The following is a 19,351-nucleotide window of genomic DNA, read 5'->3' as shown; positions in this document are numbered from 1 at the left end:
CAAGAGGTCACTGGTTCAAGGCTTGGTTTAGGACTTGCTTTTGAACATGTTACAGCAAACCTTAATGTTAAAGTTACAAAAAGAAGCAAACCAAGTGCAGAAGCACTGGTGGCTCTGTGCGAAGAACGATGCCTCATCTACGAGAGGTCACCGGTTCAAGGCTTGGTTTAGGACTTGCTTTTGAATATGTTTCCTCAACCCGTCAGGTCAAATATACAAAACCAAGCATGTGAGGTGTGAAGGAGTCGTGGCTCTGTGCAAAGAATGATGCCTCATCTACAAGAGGTCACCGGTTCAAGGAGTTGTAGGAAGAGACAGTTTGCCACCATCAACTAAATTATGTATATCTGCCTAACACCTTCCTACCCCCTTAACACTCTTGTCTTGTTGAGGCACACACTCGCTGTCATTTGTCGCTTTTAGAACCTCTAGAGATTAATGACAACTCCAGGTTCTAGAAGCGACAACTTGGCATTGTGAGATCAGAGAGTAGAGGGAAAGAAGAGAAGTTCATAGATTTCATTTATTTGACAACGTGCATATGAGAAGTTTATACATGAGTGGACGACGACGACAGCCTCCGTTCTCCTCGCTGAAGCCAGACAGGTGGAAGTGGGGGTTCAAGAGCGGTGTGTGTGTCTGGGGGGGGTTGAAGAGTGGTGGGGCATTAGTCTTGTGGTTGAAGTAACAGAGCAGGTCCCACTGTCGGCAAGCCTGTGGAATTGGAGAGACAGCTACAGAGTTATGGAGATATTCTGTAGAATCTATAGCAAGGAAAAGCAAAATAACTGTAACCAGACTAAACCAAATCTGTTACTTGCCCCATGAATGAGTTACATGCCCCTCATTATTACTGTTGACAAACCGGTTCACTGTGCATATTAATAAACTTGACCCTGACTTGGTTGAGCTGCTTCGATCAGATAAACGCTTCGGTCTAGTTTTTGTCAACGCGCCTCCGCACTGAGAACACACTGCCTGGCGGGGGCGCTATAATTCGGCCTTTTGTTTACATCATGTCACCGCAGCAACCCGGCAGGCCCTTCAAAAATAACCTTTGACCTCAGCCATGTTGGCTCAACGTACAGTGCAGTTGCTCTTACCATGAGAATCTTGTGAACGGGATATCAGGAGCAGAATACATTTCAACTGTTAAAAAAAAGAGAAGGAAAGAACTGTCAGATTAGGGCACTGAGAATTAGCTATGAAGCTAATCTAGGTGAATACCAAAACGTTTTCCTGCCAGGAGTTTTTCCTTGGCCTGACCACATGACAACATAACCTGGTCACTAGTCAGTGAATATATTCTAGAATACAACAGAAAAAAACGCCATCTGACAAAGGGAACAGGGTTGAGCTGCTTAGATCAGTTAAACGCTTCGGTCTAGTTTTTGTCAAGGCACCTCCGCGCTGGCGGGGGCACTACAATTCGGCCTTTTGTTTACATCATGTCACAGCAGCAACCCCATAACAACAACATCCTCCTGAACTAGTGGTTTTGTTTGAAACAATGCTTCTAGATGGGGATCCCTACTCAATTTGACCTGAAACAACTATCACCACCCACAACACACTTGAGCATGCAGAAACAGACATGCAGAGACAGACAGACACACACCTTACAGTCTTAGCTCCTCTTCCAGCCACACGGGTGTCCAGGTGGTTGTTGGTTCAGCAGCAACATGAAGGCTCTGGCAACAGAGAGTCAAAGGAGGAAAAAACTTGATCAACAATTCAGGACTAACAAGGTCCATTCTCCCTCCCTCTCTGTCTCTCTAGTCATCTTCATTATCCCGAAGAGGGACATTCAGTTGGCTGTACAGCTTCCACTATAATAATGTAATGTACACACCGGAAAAATAAAAACAGCAGCATGGCAAAATGTTTGTTTTTGGGTCAAGTCGGACTTCAAAAAGTAAATGTGATGAAAAGGACAGAACTGCTTGGATCAGATTAACGCTTCGGTCCATTTTTGTCACTGCACCGGAGCACTGTGAACAGACTGCTGGGCTCTGGTGCTATCATTCGGCCTTTTATTTCATCACTTCCAGGCAGTTCTGAGCTACTGCAGACCAACACGAACTCTGTTGCATTTTGGCTGACTTCACCAAACCCCCTTTTTCTCAGCTTTAGGCCTGCCTCAGGGTAGCATTTGTGCTTGTTCAAATAGGTGCAGGATAGTCAGGTTTTGGTGCTAATCACAAACTGATGGGACACCTATCGAGCTTGAGACGTGATCTGCTTGCAGTTGTGGTTGTTAAGGTGTTTCCTTAACAACCTTATGTTTACATGTCCCAGCAGCAACCCGACAGGGCCCAGTTAGCCCTTCGAAAATAACTTTTGCCCTCAGCCATGTTGGCTCAAAGTACAGTGCAGTTGCTCTTACCGTGTAGTATTTCAGCTTCCACTACTGCAACTGGATGATGTTGGTGCACACACCATTGAGAATCCTGTGAACAGGATGTCAGGACCAGAACACATTTCAACTGTTAAAATAAATAATAAAAAGTGTTAGATTAGGGTACTGAGAAACAGCTATGAAGCTAACCTAAGTGAATACCAAAACCTTTTCCTGCATCCTGCCCAGGGGTTTTCTTGGCCTGACCACATGACTTGTGATGACTTGACCTGAATAACAACATAACCTGGACCCTAGTCAGTGAATATATTCTAGAATTCAACTGAGAAAAGTGTCATTTCAGAATGATCATTTCCTGTCTCTGGTACAGTCAACACATGTAGTTCAACCAAACCGCCATCTTACAAAGGGAACAGGGTTGAGCTGCTTAGATCAGTTAAACGCTTCGGTCTAGTTTTTGTCAAGGCACCTCCGCGCTGGCGGGGGCACTACAATTCGGCCTTTTGTTTACATCATGTCACAGCAGCAACCCCATAACAACAACATCCTCCTGAACTAGTGGTTTTGTTTGAAACAATGCTTCTAGTTGGGGATCCCTACACAACTGATGGGACATTTATCTAGTTTGAGACTTGATCTGCTTGCAGTTTTGTTACAGTGTTTCCTTAACCAGGTCTAGGACACAGTTTTCAGTAGCCCTGATCATGTGCGCATTTCAAGACCCCAGAGACAACAGTACTGTACCTGGGCAGAACCATGTGCATCATCCAGCCTCCACTGAAGTCCCTCAGCTGCATGGAGCCAGTGAAGCCCAGGCTGTGGACACCTCTGCCTCGTCTGCATCCACTTCCAGGTGCCAGTACGGCTGCATTAGATTCTCACTCCGCTGAGAAGGAGGGTGAAAGAAAGGCGGGTGCAGAACAGAGGGGAAGAAAGCGGAAAATAAACGGTGAGAAGACGGGGATAGATAGATTCAATTATATTTACTTGATGACCAATTGAGAAAATGGTGGTTGAAACCAAATGCTACTGCTGTTATCCCACCAACAGTTAGGCAACAAACAATTCAGAAATAGATGAGAAAAAGAGTTACCTTGGAGGTAAAGAGTCCTTGTACACCTCATAGTAACTCATCTGGCTGATGAACCTGAACTTCATCCTACACAGACACACAAATACATCAGTCAATATTGTATTAAAAAGAGACCTTGGTCTTTTTATATATATACATACACACAGACAATTAAAGTTATCGGTAACCTGATGATGCTAATGTTAGCTAGCTAGTCGTGTGTCGTTCCGTTCGTAGCCGAGCATGCTAGTCGCGTGTTGCTATATGTAGCCTAGCTAGCTAGCGTGTTTGTTACCTGTTGAACGCCGCCTTCTGTCTCTCGTGGACTTTTTGTAGTTAAGGAGATTTATCGACTGCACCGATAGCGATTTTAACGGAAAACTATTCAGCTAGCAGCACTTGATAATTAAACGACTCAGTTCCGTCTCTCTCGAAAGAATACACAACCGTTTCCGACAAGCTGAAGAGTGAGGATATGTCTTGGGGTTGAAGACGTATGTATAGACTATTTGGGCGCGTACGTTTGGTGTCATTGCTTTTCCTCCAATAGGTACCCACGGGATGGCGTTCCAAACGGCGGATACGCCCCTTTGGGGTGTCAACCAAAAAAGTCCTTCTTGTTGATCCTCCTTCCTCTCTTTGGGACACCAACAAAGAGATTCAGCGAACCCCTTAAACAATAACTTCTTTATTTAACCAAATGTACATTTTTTTTAAATGACACAGCTTAATGTATTCAATGAAAAAATAATACCCTGATTTTAATAAGAGGTGATCAGCTATCAGACATTTGAATGGAATCATCTTATCATTAAAAAATATCTGTGCCGTTTCTTTTAAACACAAACTTAAACAAGGTTAACTGTATCTCCATCATTTTGAGATAGAATGAAAAATGTCCTTTTAATTCAAAAACCAAGATGAAGACAGAGTCAAGATTTAGATGAAACCAAGATGAAAACTCAAAGTCTATTTAAATGACAGGAGACGACCAGTGGGGCTGAGTTCTTACCACCTTCATGAAGGCAGGGTTTGAAGTATGGACAGAGTTTCTCAGTGAAGGTGATGCCAATATAGGAGTAGATATGAGACCTGCTGTTGACTGAATGTTGTTGGTTTGACTATGCTGCTCCCTGCTGGACATGACAGGTAAAATATGGATTTACGTCCCTTCATTACACTCTGTGGTGGTCACATACCAGTTACTGTTTTGCTACCTCAGGTTGTTCTTTCTATCTCATTTTACATTACATTACATTAACATTCATGGCATTTAGCAGACGCCTTTATCCAAAGCGACTTACAACAAATATATTTGTTTAAGTAAGTGAATCATCTATCCATCAGTCATCATAAGATCAAGTAATCAATGCTCAAACCAGAGGCCACAGGCAGTCACAATGCTAAAAAAAAAAATGTTTTAGACTTCATCAGCTTTTACCTGTTTTTCATACAGTCATAAGACTCAAAATCTCAAAGTCAGAGTTGACTGGGAGGACCTTTTTTTATACACAAAACATTTTGCATCAATGTTTACCATAATAGTACTAGTTCATATTTCATTACAAAGTTTTTAATTACACCAGTCAGTTGTAGTCATTCCAGATTCATCCTCAAACATGGCTGAGGTCTTCTTGTATGTAGTCGCTAAGTTGTTCCGGATAAGTCAAATTGTAAGTCAAGGAGATATTCAAAAGCGACTTACAATTAAATTTGTCTTAGTAAGTGAATTAACTATACATCAGTCATCTTATCATTCTGCTAAATGACCACACAAGTACTCATACTATAACCACCCTGTATAAGGCCCGATAGCATCTCCACTAAGGGACTTTACTCTCTTGGACCAGTAGCTAGTGTGGACGGTTGGCAAAGTGAAATGTCGACGAGGCTCAGGTCATCTGATTGCCTCTTTCAGCCCATGCCAGAACCGAGGTCTCTCCTCCTCCTCCTCAGGCCACTCCAGATAGGTCCGAGAGTTCATGACCTTCCTCAGCTTGCAGAACCTCTTGGGGATGGTCTCCTTGGCAATGGGCTCGAGCAGAACCAGCACAACGGTGTCGTTGTTCTCGTCAAACAGCCGGAAGTGAGAGTAGTCCAGTTCGTACTTGCACCACTCACTCTGCACAAAGTGCTGGGAGAGGATGAACAGGGTCCTGTGGCTCTTCTCTATGGCGTCCATTATGTTGTCCAGGATCCACCTGCCGGGGAGGAAGTTCCGCTTGTGGAGGCAGAGCCGTAATGGCGGCTGCGATTCCTCCATCTGGGGGACCAGATGCTCCTCCACCCACGTGGAGTCTCTGTTGCTGTAGGAAACAAAGGCGTCATAGCAGACCTCCCCTCTCTTGAGGACTGGCCTCTTCCTTTTGGCCCTCAGCCAAGCCCAGGTCATCCTCAGGTACCACAGGGCATGGAACTTGTAACACAGAGCCCCTGAGACCAGGAAGGTGAAGAGGATGCTGGAGCAGAGGACGGAGAGGGCTACGACCGCGTGGCACTCAAAAACGGATAGCCTAGCGTCTATGACGAGGAGTCCTCGAACCGTGTCGGGCGACTCACACACGTAGGTCCCAAACCTGTCTCCTAAGGCAACTGCATTTCCCATTTGCATGAACGCCACAAAGTCACAGGAGCATATGAACGTGTTCGCGCCAGCTTCCAAGAGCCTCAGTTTGCTGTACACCTCTAAATCCTTGTTGTTAAACGTGTGGAGGGCATTGTTGTGAATGAAGAGGACCTCCAGGGACGGATACAGCTTTCCATCCATCAAACTCAATATCTTGTTGCCCGAGATGTACAACTCTGCAAGGAGAGGCAGCTCAATGTCAAACACCGTCAGGTCGTTGTCGCTTAAATCTAGAACGTGTAAACTCTGAGGCAGGCAACGAGTCGCCTTCGTCAAGTGGGAGGATGAGAGGTTCAGTAAACGGAGACTTGGGGGCCAATCACAGGTCTGGGGTATACTATGGAACACATTCCCACTCAAGTCAATGGTGGTTAGGTTGTCCAGTTTGGTGAAGAGCTGGCTGTTGAGGGACTGCAGGTCGTTCCTGCTGAGGTTGATGGTCCGCAGACCCTGGGCGACGCCGCGGCCGTCACACATCATCTCCGCCATGGTCCGGTCGTGGAAGAGGTTCCCGCTCAGGTCCAAGTGCTCCAGTCTGGAGAGGTCCTCGGAGGTCCCGCAAGGTATGGTGTGAACCTTGCTGTTGATGATGGACAGTTTCCGCAGCACCTTGAGAATAGGTTTCAGGAAAAAGAGGGTGGGGAAGTTGTAGAATTGAGGGATGTCAACGTTTTTGAGGACAGCGGACTCGAGGTGAGGTAGACTCTGTACGTATTGCCCCCCCCACGGGCCCTTGAGGAAGAATTTGGAATCTTCCACCGTGAATTGAGACAGCATGGAGTAGGCCAACTTGTCGAGCAGTGCAGATAAAGCTATATCTACGATGCTGGCATTCCGGACATAAAGGTTTTTCACGTTTCTCTTTTTCACCACCCAGAAGGGCCTCATTTTCTCTACTGTGTGGAACTTGGTGTCGGTGACAATCAATGTTGTGATGGGATGCAACACATCTAACAGTACGTTCTCCACAAGGACCAGGTCCCTCTGGAAGGGACCGTTAAGGCTAATTGTTGCTTTACGAAGGGGTCCGACCTTTTCCAAGCTTCCTTTTTCGTAGGCGTCCAGAGCACTGCCATGGAACCCAAGCTCCTCGAGACCACTGAGACAGGCAAAGTCGTCCACAGTGACATTACGAAGGGCCGGACCTCCGAACTGAAGGGTCTTCAACCTCTTCAAGGGCTTGAACAGGCACCCTTGGTCTAGTGTCGCGTATCCATTCCAATGGAGACTGAGGTGGTGAAGAGACAGAAGCTTTTGGAACCAGGAAGCGGACAGCCTAGCCAGTCGGTTGAACGACAGGTCAAGCAATTCCAAGTTCGCCAGAGCGGAGAACGCTCGCTCGTGAATCGCGTTGATTTTGTTGTTGTTCATGCGCAGAGTCTTCAGACTCCCGTACTCACGCAGGTCGTCTTCCACTATGACCTGCAGTTCGTTGAAGGAGAGGTCAAGCTGAAGGACGGCCTTGGTGGAGACAGTGGGGACTCTGTTGAGATGCTGGAAGGAGCAGCTACAGAGGAGGGCTTGGTCACAGCGGTGACAGTGTGGTCTTGTGGGTAGACCCTTGGGTGAGGCAGTAGCACAGTGGCTTAGATGTAGCAACAGAAGAACCAGAAAAGGTCTCAGCGCCGCCATCTTGAATGCCCTATGGAAAGCACAAGATTGATTTGTAGGTCATTCACATTTACACTCCAAAAGTTTGGATTTGAAATCAAAATGATCATTGTGAGGTTAATGTAGAGATTCCCAGCTTTTATTTGATGGTATTTGCATACATATTGGTTTCACCATTCAGAAATTGCAACACTGTTTATGCATAGTCCCCCTATTTCAGGGTACCCAAAAGTGTTGGGACAATTGGCTTGACAGGTATTTCTGGTAAGTCAGGTGTGTTCCGTCACATCATTTGTGCAGGCATAAGAGAGCTCAAAGACAGTCAATGTCTAATATTGATTCTAGGCTTTGCATTTGCCTTTGAAGTCTGCTATTGGTGTCTGTCAACATGAGAAGCAAAGCGGTGTCAATGAAAGTCAAGGACACTGCAAGGCGTAAGCCACTAGTTATCTTCAAAAAGAACAGTCACATACAGTTTGCGAAAAAGACTGCAAAGGTCTGGAAAAAGGTCTTGTGGACAGATAAAATTAATATTGTCATGTACCAGAGTGATTTCAAGTGGAAAGTGCTAAATCTGTCCCATCACTTTTGGATATCCTTAAAAAGGGTATATAAAGTCGAAGAAAGGAGACGCCCGCCACTTGACAACACAAACAATACTGCAGTTGATACGCAGAAGGCAGGGAGTTATCTGGGGGGGAAAAAACACCAAAACTGCAATTAACATTGTTTTACCACTCCACGGCTCATAGTTCATAGTTGTCAGTCTAGAATCGAGCTCAAGAGAAGGCTGAGTGAGTCACCAATTCTTAGCAGGTGGTTTTGGAGCAAACTGTATAAACTGTTCAAAACAGCAATATGAAACTGGAGCTGTGTTCACACTACAGCACTGTTCAAACTACAGTGGTGATACAATAGTACACCCTACTGGTCGAAATAAGGAAAAGCTTACTGCACCGGGTATTCCCAGGCGGTCACCCATCCAAGTACTAACCCGGCCCGACTCTGCTTAGCTTCCGAGATCGGACGAGATCGGGCGTGCTCAGCGTGGTATGGCCGTAAGCGAAGGAACCAGCCCTCTGCACTGTATATAAAGTCGAGGAAAGGAGACGCCCGCCACTTGACAACACAAACAATACTGCAGTTGATACGCAGAAGGCAGGGAGTTATCTGGGGGGGACAAAACACCAAAACTGCAATTGACATTGCTTTACCACTCCACGGCTCATAGTTCATAGTTGTCAGTCTAGAATCGAGCTCAAGAGAAGGCTGAGTGAGTCACCAATTCTTAGCAGGTGGTTTTGGAGCAAACTGTATAAACTGTTCAAAACAGCAATATGAAACTGGAGCTGTGTTCACACTACAGCACTGTTCAAACTACAGTGGTGATACAATAGTACACCCTACTGGTCGAAATAAGGAAAAGCTTACTGCACCGGGTATTCCCAGGCGGTCACCCATCCAAGTACTAACCCGGCCCGACTCTGCTTAGCTTCCGAGATCGGACGAGATCGGGCGTGCTCAGCGTGGTATGGCCGTAAGCGAAGGAACCAGCCCTCTGCACTGTATATAAAGTCGAGGAAAGGAGACGCCCGCCACTTGACAACACAAACAATACTGCAGTTGATACGCAGAAGGCAGGGAGTTATCTGGGGGGGACAAAACACCAAAACTGCAATTGACATTGCTTTACCACTCCACGGCTCATAGTTCATAGTTGTCAGTCTAGAATCGAGCTCAAGAGAAGGCTGAGTGAGTCACCAATTCTTAGCAGGTGGTTTTGGAGCAAACTGTATAAACTGTTCAAAACAGCAATATGAAACTGGAGCTGTGTTCACACTACAGCACTGTTCAAACTACAGTGGTGATACAATAGTACACCCTACTGGTCGAAATAAGGAAAAGCTTACTGCACCGGGTATTCCCAGGCGGTCACCCATCCAAGTACTAACCCGGCCCGACTCTGCTTAGCTTCCGAGATCGGACGAGATCGGGCGTGCTCAGCGTGGTATGGCCGTAAGCGAAGGAACCAGCCCTCTGCACTGTATATAAAGTCGAGGAAAGGAGACGCCCGCCACTTGACAACACAAACAATACTGCAGTTGATACGCAGAAGGCAGGGAGTTATCTGGGGGGGACAAAACACCAAAACTGCAATTGACATTGCTTTACCACTCCACGGCTCATAGTTCATAGTTGTCAGTCTAGAATCGAGCTCAAGAGAAGGCTGAGTGAGTCACCAATTCTTAGCAGGTGGTTTTGGAGCAAACTGTATAAACTGTTCAAAACAGCAATATGAAACTGGAGCTGTGTTCACACTACAGCACTGTTCAAACTACAGTGGTGATACAATAGTACACCCTACTGGTCGAAATAAGGAAAAGCTTACTGCACCGGGTATTCCCAGGCGGTCACCCATCCAAGTACTAACCCGGCCCGACTCTGCTTAGCTTCCGAGATCGGACGAGATCGGGCGTGCTCAGCGTGGTATGGCCGTAAGCGAAGGAACCAGCCCTCTGCACTGTATATAAAGTCGAGGAAAGGAGACGCCCGCCACTTGACAACACAAACAATACTGCAGTTGATACGCAGAAGGCAGGGAGTTATCTGGGGGGGACAAAACACCAAAACTGCAATTGACATTGCTTTACCACTCCACGGCTCATAGTTCATAGTTGTCAGTCTAGAATCGAGCTCAAGAGAAGGCTGAGTGAGTCACCAATTCTTAGCAGGTGGTTTTGGAGCAAACTGTATAAACTGTTCAAAACAGCAATATGAAACTGGAGCTGTGTTCACACTACAGCACTGTTCAAACTACAGTGGTGATACAATAGTACACCCTACTGGTCGAAATAAGGAAAAGCTTACTGAACCGGGTATTCCCAGGCGGTCACCCATCCAAGTACTAACCCGGCCCGACTCTGCTTAGCTTCCGAGATCGGACGAGATCGGGCGTGCTCAGCGTGGTATGGCCGTAAGCGAAGGAACCAGCCCTCTGCACTGTATATAAAGTCGAGGAAAGGAGACGCCCGCCACTTGACAACACAAACAATACTGCAGTTGATACGCAGAAGGCAGGGAGTTATCTGGGGGGGACAAAACACCAAAACTGCAATTGACATTGCTTTACCACTCCACGGCTCATAGTTCATAGTTGTCAGTCTAGAATCGAGCTCAAGAGAAGGCTGAGTGAGTCACCAATTCTTAGCAGGTGGTTTTGGAGCAAACTGTATAAACTGTTCAAAACAGCAATATGAAACTGGAGCTGTGTTCACACTACAGCACTGTTCAAACTACAGTGGTGATACAATAGTACACCCTACTGGTCGAAATAAGGAAAAGCTTACTGCACCGGGTATTCCCAGGCGGTCACCCATCCAAGTACTAACCCGGCCCGACTCTGCTTAGCTTCCGAGATCGGACGAGATCGGGCGTGCTCAGCGTGGTATGGCCGTAAGCGAAGGAACCAGCCCTCTGCACTGTATATAAAGTCGAGGAAAGGAGACGCCCGCCACTTGACAACACAAACAATACTGCAGTTGATACGCAGAAGGCAGGGAGTTATCTGGGGGGGACAAAACACCAAAACTGCAATTGACATTGCTTTACCACTCCACGGCTCATAGTTCATAGTTGTCAGTCTAGAATCGAGCTCAAGAGAAGGCTGAGTGAGTCACCAATTCTTAGCAGGTGGTTTTGGAGCAAACTGTATAAACTGTTCAAAACAGCAATATGAAACTGGAGCTGTGTTCACACTACAGCACTGTTCAAACTACAGTGGTGATACAATAGTACACCCTACTGGTCGAAATAAGGAAAAGCTTACTGCACCGGGTATTCCCAGGCGGTCACCCATCCAAGTACTAACCCGGCCCGACTCTGCTTAGCTTCCGAGATCGGACGAGATCGGGCGTGCTCAGCGTGGTATGGCCGTAAGCGAAGGAACCAGCCCTCTGCACTGTATATAAAGTCGAGGAAAGGAGACGCCCGCCACTTGACAACACAAACAATACTGCAGTTGATACGCAGAAGGCAGGGAGTTATCTGGGGGGGACAAAACACCAAAACTGCAATTGACATTGCTTTACCACTCCACGGCTCATAGTTCATAGTTGTCAGTCTAGAATCGAGCTCAAGAGAAGGCTGAGTGAGTCACCAATTCTTAGCAGGTGGTTTTGGAGCAAACTGTATAAACTGTTCAAAACAGCAATATGAAACTGGAGCTGTGTTCACACTACAGCACTGTTCAAACTACAGTGGTGATACAATAGTACACCCTACTGGTCGAAATAAGGAAAAGCTTACTGCACCGGGTATTCCCAGGCGGTCACCCATCCAAGTACTAACCCGGCCCGACTCTGCTTAGCTTCCGAGATCGGACGAGATCGGGCGTGCTCAGCGTGGTATGGCCGTAAGCGAAGGAACCAGCCCTCTGCACTGTATATAAAGTCGAGGAAAGGAGACGCCCGCCACTTGACAACACAAACAATACTGCAGTTGATACGCAGAAGGCAGGGAGTTATCTGGGGGGGACAAAACACCAAAACTGCAATTGACATTGCTTTACCACTCCACGGCTCATAGTTCATAGTTGTCAGTCTAGAATCGAGCTCAAGAGAAGGCTGAGTGAGTCACCAATTCTTAGCAGGTGGTTTTGGAGCAAACTGTATAAACTGTTCAAAACAGCAATATGAAACTGGAGCTGTGTTCACACTACAGCACTGTTCAAACTACAGTGGTGATACAATAGTACACCCTACTGGTCGAAATAAGGAAAAGCTTACTGCACCGGGTATTCCCAGGCGGTCACCCATCCAAGTACTAACCCGGCCCGACTCTGCTTAGCTTCCGAGATCGGACGAGATCGGGCGTGCTCAGCGTGGTATGGCCGTAAGCGAAGGAACCAGCCCTCTGCACTGTATATAAAGTCGAGGAAAGGAGACGCCCGCCACTTGACAACACAAACAATACTGCAGTTGATACGCAGAAGGCAGGGAGTTATCTGGGGGGGACAAAACACCAAAACTGCAATTGACATTGCTTTACCACTCCACGGCTCATAGTTCATAGTTGTCAGTCTAGAATCGAGCTCAAGAGAAGGCTGAGTGAGTCACCAATTCTTAGCAGGTGGTTTTGGAGCAAACTGTATAAACTGTTCAAAACAGCAATATGAAACTGGAGCTGTGTTCACACTACAGCACTGTTCAAACTACAGTGGTGATACAATAGTACACCCTACTGGTCGAAATAAGGAAAAGCTTACTGCACCGGGTATTCCCAGGCGGTCACCCATCCAAGTACTAACCCGGCCCGACTCTGCTTAGCTTCCGAGATCGGACGAGATCGGGCGTGCTCAGCGTGGTATGGCCGTAAGCGAAGGAACCAGCCCTCTGCACTGTATATAAAGTCGAGGAAAGGAGACGCCCGCCACTTGACAACACAAACAATACTGCAGTTGATACGCAGAAGGCAGGGAGTTATCTGGGGGGGACAAAACACCAAAACTGCAATTGACATTGCTTTACCACTCCACGGCTCATAGTTCATAGTTGTCAGTCTAGAATCGAGCTCAAGAGAAGGCTGAGTGAGTCACCAATTCTTAGCAGGTGGTTTTGGAGCAAACTGTATAAACTGTTCAAAACAGCAATATGAAACTGGAGCTGTGTTCACACTACAGCACTGTTCAAACTACAGTGGTGATACAATAGTACACCCTACTGGTCGAAATAAGGAAAAGCTTACTGCACCGGGTATTCCCAGGCGGTCACCCATCCAAGTACTAACCCGGCCCGACTCTGCTTAGCTTCCGAGATCGGACGAGATCAGGCGTGCTCAGCGTGGTATGGCCGTAAGCGAAGGAACCAGCCCTCTGCACTGTATATAAAGTCGAGGAAAGGAGACGCCCGCCACTTGACAACACAAACAATACTGCAGTTGATACGCAGAAGGCAGGGAGTTATCTGGGGGGGACAAAACACCAAAACTGCAATTGACATTGCTTTACCACTCCACGGCTCATAGTTCATAGTTGTCAGTCTAGAATCGAGCTCAAGAGAAGGCTGAGTGAGTCACCAATTCTTAGCAGGTGGTTTTGGAGCAAACTGTATAAACTGTTCAAAACAGCAATATGAAACTGGAGCTGTGTTCACACTACAGCACTGTTCAAACTACAGTGGTGATACAATAGTACACCCTACTGGTCGAAATAAGGAAAAGCTTACTGCACCGGGTATTCCCAGGCGGTCACCCATCCAAGTACTAACCCGGCCCGACTCTGCTTAGCTTCCGAGATCGGACGAGATCGGGCGTGCTCAGCGTGGTATGGCCGTAAGCGAAGGAACCAGCCCTCTGCACTGTATATAAAGTCGAGGAAAGGAGACGCCCGCCACTTGACAACACAAACAATACTGCAGTTGATACGCAGAAGGCAGGGAGTTATCTGGGGGGGACAAAACACCAAAACTGCAATTGACATTGCTTTACCACTCCACGGCTCATAGTTCATAGTTGTCAGTCTAGAATCGAGCTCAAGAGAAGGCTGAGTGAGTCACCAATTCTTAGCAGGTGGTTTTGGAGCAAACTGTATAAACTGTTCAAAACAGCAATATGAAACTGGAGCTGTGTTCACACTACAGCACTGTTCAAACTACAGTGGTGATACAATAGTACACCCTACTGGTCGAAATAAGGAAAAGCTTACTGCACCGGGTATTCCCAGGCGGTCACCCATCCAAGTACTAACCCGGCCCGACTCTGCTTAGCTTCCGAGATCGGACGAGATCGGGCGTGCTCAGCGTGGTATGGCCGTAAGCGAAGGAACCAGCCCTCTGCACTGTATATAAAGTCGAGGAAAGGAGACGCCCGCCACTTGACAACACAAACAATACTGCAGTTGATACGCAGAAGGCAGGGAGTTATCTGGGGGGGACAAAACACCAAAACTGCAATTGACATTGCTTTACCACTCCACGGCTCATAGTTCATAGTTGTCAGTCTAGAATCGAGCTCAAGAGAAGGCTGAGTGAGTCACCAATTCTTAGCAGGTGGTTTTGGAGCAAACTGTATAAACTGTTCAAAACAGCAATATGAAACTGGAGCTGTGTTCACACTACAGCACTGTTCAAACTACAGTGGTGATACAATAGTACACCCTACTGGTCGAAATAAGGAAAAGCTTACTGCACCGGGTATTCCCAGGCGGTCACCCATCCAAGTACTAACCCGGCCCGACTCTGCTTAGCCTCCGAGATCGGACGAGATCGGGCGTGCTCAGCGTGGTATGGCCGTAAGCGAAGGAACCAGCCCTCTGCACTGTATATAAAGTCGAGGAAAGGAGACGCCCGCCACTTGACAACACAAACAATACTGCAGTTGATACGCAGAAGGCAGGGAGTTATCTGGGGGGGACAAAACACCAAAACTGCAATTGACATTGCTTTACCACTCCACGGCTCATAGTTCATAGTTGTCAGTCTAGAATCGAGCTCAAGAGAAGGCTGAGTGAGTCACCAATTCTTAGCAGGTGGTTTTGGAGCAAACTGTATAAACTGTTCAAAACAGCAATATGAAACTGGAGCTGTGTTCACACTACAGCACTGTTCAAACTACAGTGGTGATACAATAGTACACCCTACTGGTCGAAATAAGGAAAAGCTTACTGCACCGGGTATTCCCAGGCGGTCACCCATCCAAGTACTAACCCGGCCCGACTCTGCTTAGCCTCCGAGATCGGACGAGATCGGGCGTGCTCAGCGTGGTATGGCCGTAAGCGAAGGAACCAGCCCTCTGCACTGTATATAAAGTCGAGGAAAGGAGACGCCCGCCACTTGACAACACAAACAATACTGCAGTTGATACGCAGAAGGCAGGGAGTTATCTGGGGGGGACAAAACACCAAAACTGCAATTGACATTGCTTTACCACTCCACGGCTCATAGTTCATAGTTGTCAGTCTAGAATCGAGCTCAAGAGAAGGCTGAGTGAGTCACCAATTCTTAGCAGGTGGTTTTGGAGCAAACTGTATAAACTGTTCAAAACAGCAATATGAAACTGGAGCTGTGTTCACACTACAGCACTGTTCAAACTACAGTGGTGATACAATAGTACACCCTACTGGTCGAAATAAGGAAAAGCTTACTGCACCGGGTATTCCCAGGCGGTCACCCATCCAAGTACTAACCCGGCCCGACTCTGCTTAGCCTCCGAGATCGGACGAGATCGGGCGTGCTCAGCGTGGTATGGCCGTAAGCGAAGGAACCAGCCCTCTGCACTGTATATAAAGTCGAGGAAAGGAGACGCCCGCCACTTGACAACACAAACAATACTGCAGTTGATACGCAGAAGGCAGGGAGTTATCTGGGGGGGACAAAACACCAAAACTGCAATTGACATTGCTTTACCACTCCACGGCTCATAGTTCATAGTTGTCAGTCTAGAATCGAGCTCAAGAGAAGGCTGAGTGAGTCACCAATTCTTAGCAGGTGGTTTTGGAGCAAACTGTATAAACTGTTCAAAACAGCAATATGAAACTGGAGCTGTGTTCACACTACAGCACTGTTCAAACTACAGTGGTGATACAATAGTACACCCTACTGGTCGAAATAAGGAAAAGCTTACTGCACCGGGTATTCCCAGGCGGTCACCCATCCAAGTACTAACCCGGCCCGACTCTGCTTAGCCTCCGAGATCGGACGAGATCGGGCGTGCTCAGCGTGGTATGGCCGTAAGCGAAGGAACCAGCCCTCTGCACTGTATATAAAGTCGAGGAAAGGAGACGCCCGCCACTTGACAACACAAACAATACTGCAGTTGATACGCAGAAGGCAGGGAGTTATCTGGGGGGGACAAAACACCAAAACTGCAATTGACATTGCTTTACCACTCCACGGCTCATAGTTCATAGTTGTCAGTCTAGAATCGAGCTCAAGAGAAGGCTGAGTGAGTCACCAATTCTTAGCAGGTGGTTTTGGAGCAAACTGTATAAACTGTTCAAAACAGCAATATGAAACTGGAGCTGTGTTCACACTACAGCACTGTTCAAACTACAGTGGTGATACAATAGTACACCCTACTGGTCGAAATAAGGAAAAGCTTACTGCACCGGGTATTCCCAGGCGGTCACCCATCCAAGTACTAACCCGGCCCGACTCTGCTTAGCCTCCGAGATCGGACGAGATCGGGCGTGCTCAGCGTGGTATGGCCGTAAGCGAAGGAACCAGCCCTCTGCACTGTATATAAAGTCGAGGAAAGGAGACGCCCGCCACTTGACAACACAAACAATACTGCAGTTGATACGCAGAAGGCAGGGAGTTATCTGGGGGGGACAAAACACCAAAACTGCAATTGACATTGCTTTACCACTCCACGGCTCATAGTTCATAGTTGTCAGTCTAGAATCGAGCTCAAGAGAAGGCTGAGTGAGTCACCAATTCTTAGCAGGTGGTTTTGGAGCAAACTGTATAAACTGTTCAAAACAGCAATATGAAACTGGAGCTGTGTTCACACTACAGCACTGTTCAAACTACAGTGGTGATACAATAGTACACCCTACTGGTCGAATTAAGGAAAAGCTTACTGCACCGGGTATTCCCAGGCGGTCACCCATCCAAGTACTAACCCGGCCCGACTCTGCTTAGCCTCCGAGATCGGACGAGATCGGGCGTGCTCAGCGTGGTATGGCCGTAAGCGAAGGAACCAGCCCTCTGCACTGTATATAAAGTCGAGGAAAGGAGACGCCCGCCACTTGACAACACAAACAATACTGCAGTTGATACGCAGAAGGCAGGGAGTTATCTGGGGGGGACAAAACACCAAAACTGCAATTGACATTGCTTTACCACTCCACGGCTCATAGTTCATAGTTGTCAGTCTAGAATCGAGCTCAAGAGAAGGCTGAGTGAGTCACCAATTCTTAGCAGGTGGTTTTGGAGCAAACTGTATAAACTGTTCAAAACAGCAATATGAAACTGGAGCTGTGTTCACACTACAGCACTGTTCAAACTACAGTGGTGATACAATAGTACACCCTACTGGTCGAAATAAGGAAAAGCTTACTGCACCGGGTATTCCCAGGCGGTCACCCATCCAAGTACTAACCCGGCCCGACTCTGCTTAGCCTCCGAGATCGGACGAGATCGGGCGTGCTCAGCGTGGTATGGCCGTAAGCGAAGGAACCAGCCCTCTGCACTGTATATAAAGTCGAGGAAAGGAGACGCCCGCCACTTGACAACACAAACAATACTGCAGTTGATACGCAGAAGGCAGGGAGTTATCTGGGTGGGACAAAACACCAAAACTGCAATTGACATTGCTTTACCACTCCACGGCTCATAGTTCATAGTTGTCAGTCTAGAATCGAGCTCAAGAGAAGGCTGAGTGAGTCACCAATTCTTAGCAGGTGGTTTTGGAGCAAACTGTATAAACTGTTCAAAACAGCAATATGAAACTGGAGCTGTGTTCACACTACAGCACTGTTCAAACTACAGTGGTGATACAATAGTACACCCTACTGGTCGAAATAAGGAAAAGCTTACTGCACCGGGTATTCCCAGGCGGTCACCCATCCAAGTACTAACCCGGCCCGACTCTGCTTAGCCTCCGAGATCTGACGAGATCGGGCGTGCTCAGCGTGGTATGGCCGTAAGCGAAGGAACCAGCCCTCTGCACTGTATATAAAGTCGAGGAAAGGAGACGCCCGCCACTTGACAACACAAACAATACTGCAGTTGATACGCAGAAGGCAGGGAGTTATCTGGGGGGGACAAAACACCAAAACTGCAATTGACATTGCTTTACCACTCCACGGCTCATAGTTCATAGTTGTCAGTCTAGAATCGAGCTCAAGAGAAGGCTGAGTGAGTCACCAATTCTTAGCAGGTGGTTTTGGAGCAAACTGTATAAACTGTTCAAAACAGCAATATGAAACTGGAGCTGTGTTCACACTACAGCACTGTTCAAACTACAGTGGTGATACAATAGTACACCCTACTGGTCGAAATAAGGAAAAGCTTACTGCACCGGGTATTCCCAGGCGGTCACCCATCCAAGTACTAACCCGGCCCGACTCTGCTTAGCCTCCGAGATCGGACGAGATCGGGCGTGCTCAGCGTGGTGTGGCCGTAAGCGAAGGAACCAGCCCTCTGCACTGTATATAAAGTCGAGGAAAGGAGACGCCCGCCACTTGACAACACAAACAATACTGCAGTTGATACGCAGAAGGCAGGGAGTTATCTGGGGGGGACAAAACACCAAAACTGCAATTGACATTGCTTTACCACTCCACGGCTCATAGTTCATAGTTGTCAGTCTAGAATCGAGCTCAAGAGAAGGCTGAGTGAGTCACCAATTCTTAGCAGGTGGTTTTGGAGCAAACTGTATAAACTGTTCAAAACAGCAATATGAAACTGGAGCTGTGTTCACACTACAGCACTGTTCAAACTACAGTGGTGATACAATAGTACACCCTACTGGTCGAAATAAGGAAAAGCTTACTGCACCGGGTATTCCCAGGCGGTCACCCATCCAAGTACTAACCCGGCCCGACTCTGCTTAGCCTCCGAGATCGGACGAGATCGGGCGTGCTCAGCGTGGTGTGGCCGTAAGCGAAGGAACCAGCCCTCTGCACTGTATATAAAGTCGAGGAAAGGAGACGCCCGCCACTTGACAACACAAACAATACTGCAGT

General features: G+C 47.4%; 1 protein-coding gene and 1 long non-coding RNA gene across 3 annotated transcripts; both read right to left on the bottom strand.

Moving 5' to 3' along the window:
- Positions 1-522: 522 nt before the first annotated feature.
- On the bottom strand, positions 523-3,893 carry LOC310821065. 2 transcript variants are annotated; one of them, XR_014554852.1, is made up of 7 exons: positions 3,727-3,893; positions 3,453-3,518; positions 3,104-3,245; positions 2,387-2,486; positions 1,619-1,691; positions 1,104-1,149; positions 523-714 (listed from the first exon to the last, which is right to left on the bottom strand). It is a non-coding gene; the product is annotated as an uncharacterized lncRNA (long non-coding RNA). The 2 variants fall into 2 exon arrangements; XR_014554851.1 differs by having other exon boundaries at positions 523-1,149.
- Positions 3,894-5,218: 1,325 nt separating this feature from the next.
- Positions 5,219-7,689, bottom strand: LOC310820989 (toll-like receptor 2; the record flags this gene model as incomplete). Its single annotated transcript, XM_083692834.1, has 1 exon — positions 5,219-7,689. One exon carries the CDS (start codon positions 7,687-7,689, stop codon positions 5,329-5,331), a length of 2,361 nt encoding a protein of 786 aa, XP_083548960.1. The 3' UTR covers positions 5,219-5,328.
- Between the last annotated feature and the right edge of the window lie 11,662 nt (positions 7,690-19,351).

Source organism: Argentina silus, assembly GCF_951799395.1.
Source record: "Argentina silus genome assembly, chromosome: 21".
Lineage (NCBI taxonomy): Eukaryota > Metazoa > Chordata > Actinopteri > Argentiniformes > Argentinidae > Argentina > Argentina silus.
The sequence above is the reverse complement of the archived record's forward strand: the minus strand, read 5'-3'. Positions and strand labels throughout refer to the sequence as shown.